Source organism: Hibiscus syriacus, unplaced genomic scaffold (genome assembly GCF_006381635.1).
Source record: "Hibiscus syriacus cultivar Baekdansim isolate YM2019G1 unplaced genomic scaffold, ASM638163v2 tig00000340_pilon, whole genome shotgun sequence".
Lineage (NCBI taxonomy): Eukaryota > Viridiplantae > Streptophyta > Magnoliopsida > Malvales > Malvaceae > Hibiscus > Hibiscus syriacus.
In genome coordinates, this window is record NW_024061783.1 from 4,752,169 (window position 1) to 4,765,890 (window position 13,722).

The 13,722-nt window shown below is 32.9% G+C and overlaps 1 protein-coding gene across 2 annotated transcripts; it reads right to left on the minus strand.

The window, feature by feature from the left end:
* Positions 1 to 5,270: 5,270 nt before the first annotated feature.
* LOC120203596 (rho GTPase-activating protein 1-like) lies at positions 5,271 to 9,451 on the minus strand. Of its 2 annotated transcripts, XM_039203849.1 has the most exons (7): positions 8,807 to 9,153; positions 7,293 to 7,308; positions 7,221 to 7,258; positions 6,920 to 7,040; positions 6,671 to 6,790; positions 6,217 to 6,447; positions 5,271 to 6,038 (listed from the first exon to the last, which is right to left on the minus strand). In XM_039203849.1, exons 1-7 carry the CDS (start codon positions 8,929 to 8,931, stop codon positions 5,451 to 5,453), a joined length of 1,239 nt encoding a protein of 412 aa, XP_039059780.1. In that variant the 5' UTR covers positions 8,932 to 9,153; the 3' UTR covers positions 5,271 to 5,450. The 2 variants fall into 2 exon arrangements, with proteins under 2 accessions (XP_039059780.1, XP_039059776.1); XM_039203845.1 differs by lacking the exons at positions 7,221 to 7,258; positions 7,293 to 7,308 and having other exon boundaries at positions 8,807 to 9,451.
* Between the last annotated feature and the right edge of the window lie 4,271 nt (positions 9,452 to 13,722).

Here is a 13,722-nt window from a genome sequence, read left to right on the forward strand (position 1 = left end):
ACAACTCGCTCAAGAATTATACCTCAAATTCTTGAGAACACTCTCTCTCAAAGAAAAATACACAAATTTGCAAACTTACAAAAAAACCTCACAAGATAAGATGTTTGCATAATTCTAGAACAAAGAAAGAACACTAAAAAATGAATACAATTGAGCACAATAAGTGTTCTTGAAAGCAAAATGAATATTGAATAAAAAATTGGCTTGAAATACTCAAACTTGAGGTTTGATGCTTTCTCTTTGATTCTCTAGCTCCTCTTCTTAATTGTTGTTGATCAATGGCTCCTAAGCTTGTTTAAATACACCTTGGATCACTTCTGAACATTGGGGATCATTGTTGAAGTCAATAGAGCTATTATTATGTAATTATCATTTAAAAATCTGGTTGGAAAGCGTAGGTGAATCGTTACACTATCAGTGTGCATTGATACACTATGTGTAAAATTCAAATATTTCGACCTTTATAAGACTTAGTGCATCGGTACACTAATTACATTTGATGTTTCAAAAGAGCAAGGAGTGTATCGATGCATGGTTTGTGCATCGGTACATACAATGCATTCGAATTAGGGTGTGCATCGATACACCAAAGAATGCATCGGTACATCCCTTTATAAAATTGATTTTTGTCTCGATTAAGGTTCGAAATACTTTGTACAAATTGTTTCAAAAATATTTTAAGTTTAAAACACAATTTTACACTTCAGTAAGGTTTGAAATTGACCTTTGAAAAACTTGGAGTAATATTTGTGATATTCGAATAATTTAATCGAATATACTTTAAAAATGATTATAAAATCTTAAAATTCAATAACATTTAATTTGTTATATCGAAACATCAAAATGTTTTCAATAGTGAGCAAGCCAAGAAAGTTCAAATTCATCCTAGACTCCTAGAATATTCAGTCTCAAAAGGGTCCAAATTCATCATAGACTCTCTAGAATATTCGATAACTTAAGGAGAAAAAAATAAACAAAGCATTCATCACCATTAAGATGAAGCATTCATCTTCTTTGTGAGAACCTTTCATATTCAACCTATGAACACTATAAATAGACTTCATCCTAACATTTTAAACACACATCTTGATATATAAAATTCCTCTTTGAGAGTTGTTTTCTTTCTAGTTCTTTTGAAGAACTTTATCAGCTTCATGTTTGTCTTGTGGTATTCATTCATTTTATTTGTTTATAGAGTTGGTTCCTAACTCCTTTATAGTTAGAGGGTCACGTTTCATCCCTACCATTTCAATCCATCATTTTATATTATTGGTTCCTACCTCCATATAACTAGTGGGTCATAATCCACCATTCTTCATTCCCTCCACATCCCACTCCATTAACATCCATCACCTTTACCATATTTCCTTTTCATCAAACTACAACTTTCATCACCTTCCATACTATTTCCAAATCACTATAACCATCACATCATCAATCCTTCATCATCATTTACATTCCTATATTTCTTTATCATTTTACAAGTTATAATTTCAGGTTCTAAGCAAGCAAGTTTTACACTTACTAGAATCACAATAGGGCAACATTATATGATTCGATAACATCACAACCTGAGTCATATCAACCATGCTACAATAATTTATATGATTAATAATATAACATGATTATAGGTATGAAAGTATAAACAAAACAAGCATGAATCATCTCACTATACGTCTCATGTTAACAACATAGCATACATTACTATTAATATTAACATCACACAACACAGAAGTAATAGTATCACAAGGTTCGGACCATACAATATCTGATCAATCTAATGTTTGGAATATACAATATCAAGTGTTAAAATGTACACGGTGTCTAGATCACATAGTATCAAACAACATAGTGCTATAACATTCGAATCATACAATATCATATAATCCTCGCACAACTCTTCATACAATGTTAAATGTTAACTCGGTCCACACAACATCATGTAGCACAATTCACAGATATTTGATCACTTATCCTATATCACACATAGTCGGTATTAAACAAGACTAACACGGTCACATCAACAATTATCGAGTAATACGCTAAATTTTTTATAATATTCTTTCATATGAAGTCTTATATTCTCCAACCTGATACTCTATCGTTGAAACATCTTCCACTGTGGCATCATTTGCCGTAGACTCTTCTGTCATGGATTCCTCCTCCATAGACTCCTCCGTCGTGGAGTCTTCAGTTCTATTTTAGTTAAGTATCATATGCTTTGGAGTATTAGCTTTCTAGAGGGTTAAATTTAAGGTTAGATATAAAACTTTACTTGCGAGAAAAGTAATTATGTTTACAAGAAAGTCTATTATAAATAAGCTATAATAGCCAACAAGACTTAGTTTACAACGTGATATATTATTATACGTTGGCTGGATCTCATGATAATGAACCCAATATCTTAAGTTCTCTTTTTTCTTTTAAATTTTTTAAAAAAATAGTTTGTTGTCTATGTTTGAAGTTCGTAATCATTTATACATAAACATTATTTTAACATAAATTAAATGTAATTACAACATTAAAATTGTAAGTTCTTAGCACTCTTTTGATTAACTTGCAATTTCCTTTGAGGACTAAAATACACCAGAAAATGTTGTTTCTCGTCTTTTTTATTACATGAATGCAAATAAACCTTTCACCCTTTCTTTTTTTGTTTTTTTTTTCCTTTATATAACATCGATTAATCTTCTAAGGCTTGCCTTTTATCTTTATCGGCATCATCAATTTCATCATTCATCAAATCCCTTTCTTCCTCAAATCCTTGGTGTTCCATTGATTCATCATTTGGCTGCATAAACTGCAGCTTCAACCTCCCATCTTCCCTGCATGCATGCAACAACTCTTGCGTTGGGGTCCTCACCTATTTCAGCACGAACCTCCCATCTTTCCTGAAAGATTTGAACAAAACCAACGGCTTCCCATTCATCCCTATGCATGAAATCGGTGGCAGAAAGTCTCCGACACTGGTCGATCTTCTCAACTTAATGACCTCCAATTCACCTTGCATATTCCATCTCTTTTCATTCACCATGCCGCTCGCTTCATTTATATTCTCCTTGCAGCTTTGCCACTCTTGTTTCATCTCATTTGTAGTGTCGTATTCCCAAGCGTCGTCACAGCTCTCGGAACCGAGCCCTTCGGTCCACCTCCGAGTGGTTCAATATTGCTGAAGAAAAGGGTGAAATAGGGAAGGAAAGTGATGGTAACTCGAAGTTCTCCTTGAAATGAAGCTCGCCGAAGATTTCGGTTATGGAAGATTGTTCGATCGGTTGAATTTGAGAAGAATGCTTGATTTGTTTCCAGGAAGAGGTCCCAAACAGTGTTGGGGTTTCTGGTAATGAGTGCTCAAAGATGTGCTTCAGGCCTCCAGAGGCAGCCATGGGCTGGCTCTCCACTAATCTCTTTCGAAAGATGATTATTACTCATAGAGAGAGAAGAGAGCTGGGGTGGGGAAGAAGCAAGAAAGAAGGAATTATAAAGAGACTATAAGTTAAAGTCAATTTAGAGTTCTGTAAAAAGAGTTGAAAGATCAATGGGTTCCTCTTCTAGTGGAGCATAATAAGGAAGTTCACACAACATCATGCAACACAATTCACAGATATTTGATCACTTATCCTATATCACACATAGTCGAGTATTAAACAAGACTAACACGGTCACATCAACAATTATCGAGTAATACGCTAAATTTTTTATAATATTCTTTCATATGAAGTCTTATATTCTCCAACCTGATACTCTATCGTTGAAACATCTTCCACTGTGGCATCATTTGCCGTAGACTCTTCTGTCATGGATTCCTCCTCCATAGACTCCTCCGTCGTGGAGTCTTCAGTTCTATTTTAGTTAAATATCATATGCTTTGGAGTATTACTTTCTAGAGGGTTAAATTTAAGGTTAGAAATAAAACTTTACTTGCGAGAAAAGTAATTATGTTTACAAGAAAGTCTATTATAAATAAGCTATAATAGCCAATAAGACTTAGTTTACGACGTGATATATTATTATACGTTGGTTGGATCTCATGATAATGAACCCAATATCTTAAGTTCTCTTTTTTCTTTTATATTTAAAAAAAACAAAAAAAAATAGTTTGTTGTCTATGTTTGAAGTTCATAATCATTTATACATAAACATTATTTTAACATAAATTAAATGTAATTACAACATTAAAATTGTAAGTTCTTAGCACTCTTTTGATTAACTTGCAATTTCCTTTGAGGACTAAAATACACCAGGAAATGTTGTTTCTCGTTTTTTTTATTACATGAATGCAAATAAACCTTTCACCCTTTCTTTTTTTGTTGTTTTTTTCCCTTTATATAACATCGATTAATCTTCTAAGGCTTGCCTTTTATCTTTACCGGCATCATCAAATCCCCTTCTTCCTCAAATCCTTGGTGTTCCATTGATTCATCATTTGGCTGCATAAACTGCAGTTTCAACCTCCCATCTTCCCTGTATGCATGCAACAACTCTTGCGTTGGGGTCCTCACCTGTTTCAGCACGAACCTCTCATCTTTCCTGAAAGATTTGAACAAAACCAACGGCTTCCCATTCTTCCCTATGCATGAAATCGGCGGCAGAAAGTCTCCGACACTGGTCGATCTTCTCAACTTAATAACCTTCAATTCACCTTGCATATTCCATCTCTTTTCATTCACCATGCCGCTCGCTTCATTTATATTCTCCTTGCAGCTTTGCCACTCTTGTTTCATCTCATTTGTAGTGTCGTATTCCCAAGCGTCGTCACATCTCTTGGAATCGGGCCCTTCGGTCCACCTCCGAGTGGTTCAATATTGCTGAAGAAAAGGGTGAAATAGGGAAGGAAGGTGATGGCAACTCGGAGTTCTCCTTGAAATGAAGCTCGCCGAAGATTTCGGTTATGGAAGATTGTTCGATCGATTGAATTTGAGAAGAATGCTTGATTTGTTTCCAGGAAGAGGTCCCAAACAGTGTTGGGGATTTTGGTAATGAGTGCTCAAAGATGTGCTTAAGGCCTCCAGAGGCAGCCATGGGCTGGCTCTCCACTAATCTCTTTCGAAAGATGATTACTACTCATAGAGAGAGAAGAGAGCTGGGGGTGAGGGGTGGGGAAGGAAGCAAGAAAGAAGGAATTATAAAGAGACTATAAGTTAAAGTCAATTTAGAGTTATGTAAAAAGAGTTGAAAGATCAATGGGTTCCTCTTCTAGTGGAGCATAATAAGGATTGGTGGTTTAAGTGCTATGAAATAATTTAGCGGTCATTAAACAAAAGAGATCGTAATCCATGAAAGTAAAACAGAAAATAGATACCGGAATTCATCGAACTCCGGTGGTAATTTCCATGTCCAAGTAGATATGTTAGGGTCACAAGGTTTAAGCAAACCAGTCATCACACTGAAAAGATACAAGAAAAAAATCATGTCAAAGTATCAGTTAGGGTTCAACCGTTGTTGAGTACCCTTCAACGCCATGCTTCAATGCGTTCTATCATTGAATCTATACGGCTCAAGTTGGTTATCCCTTTGGTCTTGTCAGCAGTGTTTGTCATCTTAAGTGTCGATTGCAGACCGATGATTTTGTTGGGCTCCTTGAGACATGAATTACTTGATTGGCCAATATTGTTGGTCTTTCCAACAATCATCAGAGTTGCAGGTTTCAGGTTGTTGGATACAACGGCATCGGTTTCAGTGATGAAAGTTTCAGTCTCATTGGGATGATCTGCATCAGTAATTAGCTTGTCGATGGTGCGCATCAGACTGTGATCTTTGGTATTTGGGATCTCGTTGTTTTGACTATAATTCCTGAAACTTTCGTTTAAAGGCTCTTCAGCGAGAAAGGCCAGCTCTTTCTCTTCACTATCATTTTCAGTATCTTGAATGGAGGAGAGTGAAGGGATTTGATCTCCATTCTCATCGAAAGGCTCCAGATGGAATACGGGAGTTGGATCTACCACCGAATCCTCTCTTTCTCTCAGGGTCCTTATGATGAGCGTCTTGAGGAAGTTCATCACTTGGACTGCATACATCAACGCTGTCAAAGGATCTGCCATCTGCAACCAGAATAAGCCATAGTTTGCCATCTTTAATCGGCACAATATGCTATCAACATTGCGAGAAACGAAAGGCTTTGCTCAAGAAGTACTTATTATGGATAAACCAATGTGGATGTGAACTTAAGGGGAGCATTGTATCTCGTGGTGAAATAAACATGTGAAATATCAAACTCACCTGAGTCATGTTTGGAGCAAAAACCATAGCTATATTACGTGCATTCATCTTGTTTAGATGTTCTTGCTGAACAACGTCAGCCATGAGATTTATGGCCCAATCTAGTAGAGCAGATTCTGTTGGGGCTAGAAGTCTAGCAAGCTCAGCACACTGTTCTTCGGTCTGGCATTGCATTATCTGTTCTGAAGATAAAGAATCCAGAACACCAGTGGGAAGTTCTCTGAACCAAGCCTAACAATAACCCAACATCAAATTAGTATATTCGGGTTCGATAATAAAAGAAGAAGAAGATACAAAGCCGTTTCCCTGCAGACGTACCTGGATAAAATCTACATTTGAGATATTTCTAGAAAACTATTTGCAGTAAGTTCATCTTTTCATTCAACTCCATAATCACATATATCAAATGTAAGTGAAGGAAAGATCAAGTGAGATTAAAATGGCATCGCCATACCTTGATTAGTCCCGCCAAACAATGCACGTCGACCCCTTCTGGAACCACTCCACCATTTAATTGTTCTCTGACATACTCTTCCTGACTGTTTTCAGCATTGATTCTGAAGATCCCTTCTGCCTGCATGTAGTGAAGTCAATATGTTTCGGTCATATATATAAGAGAGAATGTTAAGACGTCTACGTTTCTCTAATTTTTTGACCTATATAGCATATTGAGGAGGGAGAGGATTGAGAAAAGGAAGAAAACCTGCAAGCCTCCTCGAGCATATAAACGCCTTTGCATTAGCAAGAGTATTGTTGGCACACTGTTACCTCTGGAGTCATAGGATAACTGCATCGATTCTGTGGAAACTCCAAAGACAGTTGCACTGCAAAAAAAAAAAACGAAACGACAAACAATGACATAGCTGATCGATAGAGATTGTGCTAGGATGTTAGCTTTCTGCTATCTGTACATGCAATGAAACATCGTACAAGACTACTGATTACATGAAGAAATAGAACTTCTCAGAGGTGATGCTGATACTAAAGGAAATTAAGAAGACTACTTAGTGCAATTGCAGAATTGCCGGTTTCTATAATCAAAATGTTTCAACATTTTCCGTGTATGTATAGGGTGTGCATAGTAAATCCAGCCTATCCTCTTAATTTGTTAGCATTGTCGAAGCGATAAACAAATCATTAGTAGCATTAGCACTCGTCGACAGTAGATACAGAAGAAGTAGAATGAGAACAGATCTCAAACAATCGTTAGCAATTAAGTCTGCGGCAATCTAGAACAGTTAACCATATTAGCTGAAGAAGATGACTGATCTAACAAATTATACCCCTAGTGTTTACCTTCCAATTCCCACCACCAACTCCACATGCTAAGATCTTTCAAAAAAAAAAAAAACTCCACATGGTAAGAAGACAATGAAAAATTGTCTCCTCTAATCTTTTTGCTCGCATCATACGATCAATTCTAAACTTGCATTGCACACCAATGTCTATTCCCTCAAAGATAGCTGCCTCAGTGCAATTTCCCTCACCTGTTGAACGTTTATTTACTTCAATTTTGGCTATTTCCAACAATCTCAATTACTTGAGGATAACACCAAAGAGAAAAGCAAGAGAAATCATGGACTCTTCGATATGACTCACCAGAAAAGTCTGAAGAGCAAACAACTAAGCCAGATAAGCTAATGGCCGGCCAACCATCATAAGTTGGAAAACTAGTAGAGAAAATTTTGTTCCTCTATGGCTTACCTAGTCAATTGACATACCAGATAATGAAGACTTATTACACCGCCAAAAGTAGCCAAAAGTAGAAGGCCACAAACCTATCACTAGTACCGTTAATACTACAAGAACTAGAAGAGTTGAAAACAGAAGCTTCTGATTAGTTAACTTTCAAGAAGAAACTCAAAAAAATCATTCAACTACTCGAAAATCATCCTGAAAGACATTCGAAGTCGAGCCATACCGTACATGTCTACCTAAGGCAGAAGAAAACTTTAAGATCCTCAATCATACATAACTTATTGATATGTATATATAAACACACACACACACAAACCACATCAAAATGATGGAAGTCCCTTTGTACATCAACAATTTCCTCCAACTGAACAATTTGGTCAAATAAAGCAGGCGAATTAAAGCAAAAAGTAGTAAAGAATATTAACTCAGCCTCTAGTATAATTGTGTTTCCTTCCAGAAACATACAATTAGCTATGACATTTCGAAGAGATAAGCCAAAACAACTTTCCAAGGAAACATACAATTAATGCAAAGAATTGAATTCCCCCTCTTTTTTCTGATTAAATCTAGATGGGATTCGACCATTTAATATGGAAATCTAATTTTACAAGAATTATATTGCCTAAACCATCATATGTATATATATCTGTATAAACACACACAACTAGTGGCATTAACCAAATTCATCAATTGAAATTACCAAACAATACCATCATCAGAAAAGAGTCATAAAACCCCATAATGCACCAACAGTTCAAACATTAAAGCTAATGGACCCCAACCATAAACGAAAAGAAAAACAAAACTTGTAACAATTCAAGAATTTTTCTTTTAAGAGTGCCACAAAAAATGGAACATTATGTAAAAGATAAAAAAAGGCAAAACGAGAAACCTTGCACTAGGAGCTCTCCTGGGAACTTCAGGCTCAAACTCTACAGGCAAACCCAAGAAGCCATTGAACCTATCGAAGGTAACATGTGCAACGTGTCGGACATTGGTTGGCGAACCGATCTCCATAGCACAAAGCTCCCTTCTATCAATGTTCTTACAAGCAATCAAAGATTTCCTAAAAAGGGTAACAAGCAAAGCCAACAAAGACAACTGATCCGTGTCTGTTTCTGCGTTTCCTTCACTTCTTCCTCTTCGTCGTCTTCTCCTTCAAGGTCACAGCTTGTTTCATTAACAAAGTCATCTCTTTCATGAGTGCAGGTTAAGGAAGAGGAAGTGTTAGTGCTTTGAGGTGAAGGAAAATGAAGGACCTCAGTCATGGCTGGCAATGACAGCAACGTTTCCTGGAATATTAAAAAAAACAAAAAGAAACTATTTTTATTTCTGAAGAAAACCCAAAAAGAAGATATTTTTCTATTGAAAAAAATCAGATTCAAGAAAGGGAGAGGAGAAGGTGGAGTTAGATTGAAGGAAAAGGGAAGTTTCTCAAAGAATGTGGGACGTGAGGAACATTAACTGAAATCACAAATAAAATATATAGAAAGTGATGCTGTTTTTCCTTCTTTTGGGTGACTTTTTTTTTATAGGATTTATGTAGTTTTATTGGGAGAGTTGAAGAAGCAAAATTGGGTGGGAAATTAAGAGGGAGTAATCAATGGGATTATAAATTATGGCAACTAAAAGTAGACGAGAAAGTAAAATAAAGGAAATGACTCTTTTTTTTTCTGCTAAATGAAGTTAATGGGGCTGTCTGGGTTATCATTACATGGATGGGTAGATTAGCTTTATATGGAGATGCCATTTAGTGCTGATTTATTGGCTTTTTGATGTGGATCAAGCTCATTGACCTCTGATGGTTGGTGGGGATTAAACAAAATTGAAAATTTCTATGGAATTCTTCAAAATTAACCAGATTTTTGCAGGCGAAAAAGTAAACATTGAATTTTCATTTCTTTCATGTAATCAAACTAAATAGTGAAATTGAATATAAATGTATGATTGTTTTTCCTATTAGTATGACGTAATGAGATTTATGAATATCAACTACTGCTATTAATAATAATAATATCATTATTTAAATAATAAATGAACTTCAAATGATTGAATGAAGTTCTGTATATTACAATATAATATGCGTTTATTATGTTTAGAAAAAAGAGAAGGGGTGTGAATTCAAGTGACTTTTTCACATAATGCTTGTTAGTATATGTTGATGATGGTGAATTTACAAATTAGTAAAATGGTATGTGTGTGTATATATATATATATATATGGAAAGAAAATAGGGTTTTTTAATTTAGGGGCTAGTATTTGATCTAATTATTATTTAAAATAATATTATAAAAATAATGTAATTAATATTTTATTTTAAATAATTTAAATTTAGATTTTTAACTAATTTATGATTATACATTGAGTACTTTATAATTTTAAAGTTTTATAAATTAATGGTATTCATCGTTAGTGATGATTATCGGTACTTATCGACGTCGTAAAATCTTCCTATATATATACTCACTTTTATCCACGAGTGGCATAGATTAAAATATTAAAGGAGACTTGATTTTGAGTTTCGAGAGATTAATTTTTTAAATTTTGTAAAAGATAGAATTATTGAAGTAAAATTTAAAATTTTGAGACATAAATATAATGATTTTAAAAATATAGATTTAAATATGTTTAAACAGTTCATTTTTTATATATATTTTTTGTTTATATTGATATAATAATTTGAAAGATATAGATATGAATACGTTTCAACACTTAATTTTATAGAATTAATCAAGTGATTTCAGTGGTAATATAGTATTTTGTTCTTCTTAGATATCTTGAATTCGAGTAATTATGTCTGTATAATGTATGTATTATTAATCAGTTAAAAAATTATAAATAAATACTTCCTTATAACCCTTATTAATAAAAAATGCAGCTATTTTGTTTTGGCTTATATGTGATTTTGGGGTTTGAGAAAGAAGGCCAATTTGCAAGTTCACCAGCACATGCTTTTAACGTGCGTCACGTAAAATAAATACACAATAAGAATAATAAATGTAATTTCGAAATTATTAAATGAATTTAGATTTGAGTTTGTTGAAATTGTGTCATGAAATGATAATCGACACTCTGTCGTTTTGCATATTTTAGATTTTATAAAACCCTTTACTTGTGAACCAAACCGAACCAAATTATAAGCAACTATTACGAGAAATGTATCATTTATTATATATTGATTATAATAATTTTATTATGGGTTTAGTTTGCAATTTGAGAAATTTTTATTGTAATTTGAATATTTTTTTAAATAAAATAGTGATATTTATCTTTTCAAAAAAATTAATTTAAATTCAATAAAACCTCAATATTTAATAAATTCAATGTTTTTTTTTATAGAAAATCGTTATTTTATTACAAATAGAAAATATCCAGAATTACGACGAATATTTACAAACATAAAAGTAAACTACATTATAATTAAGATACATTTTCTTGTAACTATTGACACAAAAACTAGCCAAAGTCCAAAGAAAAAAAGTTAAAAAACCTAATTAAAATGTTTGAATAAAATAAATATACGAATAAATCTGACTACACCGGCAAACGAACTACAAAAGGGGATGAAGCTACTGAAAGATTACCAATAAATCACAAATCAGAGTCAAACGACGTGAGAAAACTATCTATAAAACGCAAAACGCAAAACACGTATCCAAATCAATCCAAATGTCCAAAGAAGGGAATATCAACATGATTAACAAATAAACAACATTTTGATCATTCGTGGCGATGTCAAATCCAATCCTGAGAAAAAAAAGATAAATGAAAATAACAATACTAATTAATAAATTCAATGTTAATTGATAAATTATAGAGATGTCATATATCCATTCAATATTCAACATAATTAACAAATTTGAATGAGTGCACATACCAAGTTATTTCAAATAATTAAAAGGATGGTTATTATCTCTAGAGATCTTGAATTTAAACAAATAATTATATGATATTTAAGCGTTTCTTGTCAAATGTTGAAAATATCTAGAGTAAAATAAGAAAATTTAGGTATTGATATAATGGTTCTTATTATTTTAATATTAACAATACTGAATATATATTATAAGAGGATTATTCAAAAAATATTAAAGATAATTTCTCTAAGTTTGAAGTCACCACCCTGATGAATGAAATTACTATGAGATTTCGTGACTATATTTGAACCGGGCAGATGCAGTAAGCCCTGAGGAGTAAGTGTATATTTGTTTTTTGTTTATTCTAAATATCAAATTTAATTTATTAAGTACACATATATATATATGTGTGTTTTTAATAAAAGAATAGGTAAATTACTTCAAATAATATTCATCTTTAAGTTTGGACTCGTTTATACCGCTAACGTTTTAATTTTGTCAATTTCAGTACTAACGTTTATTTTTAAATGCAGTCATGTCACTCCAGTGTTAATGATCTATTGGACGATGACATGATAGCCATGCGTCGTAATGTTGCTAATGTGATTACCTCACTAAAACGACGCCATTTTGACATAACTGTATTTGAGGCTAAAAAATCCAAAAGGACGTAGTTTTGTTTTGAGAAAATTTAGTACACTTGTGGGGATTTGAACTCAAGACCCTTTGATACAAAAACTATGATTTAACTATTGTGCCAACTTAAATTTTTGGCATAATCTACAAACATAATATACATAATATGAGCCATAAATTTCAAATATTATTTTCTAAAAAACTCATAAAATTATTAAAATTCTAAAAAAAAGCACCTTTAATTCCAAAAAAATCTAAATTCTAAATTCCTAAAAATTTGCATCAATATAATAACGATTTACGAATGGTTGGTTAAATAACTCAACTAATGAAATTTGTTAATTTAAATACTCAATTAGAAGAAAAATAATATAGAGTTTTATTTTTTAATATTTGAAAATAGTTTTTGTACAGTGATATAGGATTTTTGAACTTTTAGAAATTTGGAGTTTTTTTGAGACATTTTAGAATTTAAGACGTATTTTTTAGAATTTTAATTTTAAGATTTTTATAGGTCTTTTGAAAAATAATATTTGAAATACGTAATTTATGTTATGTATATTATGTTTGTAAAATTATATTAAAAATATAAATTGGTATAGTGGCTAAGCCTTGCTCTTTCTAACTAAAGACATTAAGTTCAAATCTCCTTAAATGCACAATTTTAATTAAAAGTAAGTGATATTTAAAGTAGTTTACCCTAAAAGAATATTAAAATTTTTAATTTATGGATCTGCTATAACCCGTCCGATGAATATGGCATCCAAATAAAACATTGTCCCTGGCATAGTTCTATATGAATTCTGCTGACTGACTTTTCAGCTGCTCTTCACACTATCGTTTGTTTCATCTTCTTCACCATCCGTACAAAAATATGAGCTTTACAAAGAGAAAATGTGACCGTTCTTCTTCCTCGCAGGTAAGTCATGTTTATGTAGTTTTCCTTAAAAGAAAGTTGGTATCTTTTTTCTCATATACGTAGCGTTATCTCTGATATTTTATTTTCCCTGTTTCTCTGATTTCTGATATCCCACTTTCTTTGTAAAAATTCGAGCTTTACAATAGAAAAACTTTGGCTTTTTATTCTTTATTTCTTAAAGGTAAAGGATGCTCACATGGATGTCCAAAGTTGTTTCTTTTTCTTTGTTTGATTCGCCTTAGAATGTTATTGTTCCCTACTTATTTCTTGTAGTTCACTCTTTGATTTAAGTTTCATTGATTGATGCTCAAGCTTTTTATTCTGCGTTTCATTTGCCTGTTTGTAAGAATGCTCTAGAGAAGTGTGAATGTATTGTGGAATGGATTTGTGTTTTAGGAA

Coding starts and splice junctions, on each gene's coding strand:
- LOC120203596 (XM_039203849.1), bottom strand. CDS start 8,931: ATGGAGATCGGTTCGCCAACCAATGTCCGACACGTTGCACATGTTACC. Junction 7,041..7,220: donor CAATTCTGCAATTGCACTAA/GTAGTCTTCTTA, acceptor TTTTTTTTGCAG/TGCAACTGTCTTTGGAGTTT. Junction 6,791..6,919: donor ATGCTCGAGGAGGCTTGCAG/GTTTTCTTCCTT, acceptor CACTACATGCAG/GCAGAAGGGATCTTCAGAAT.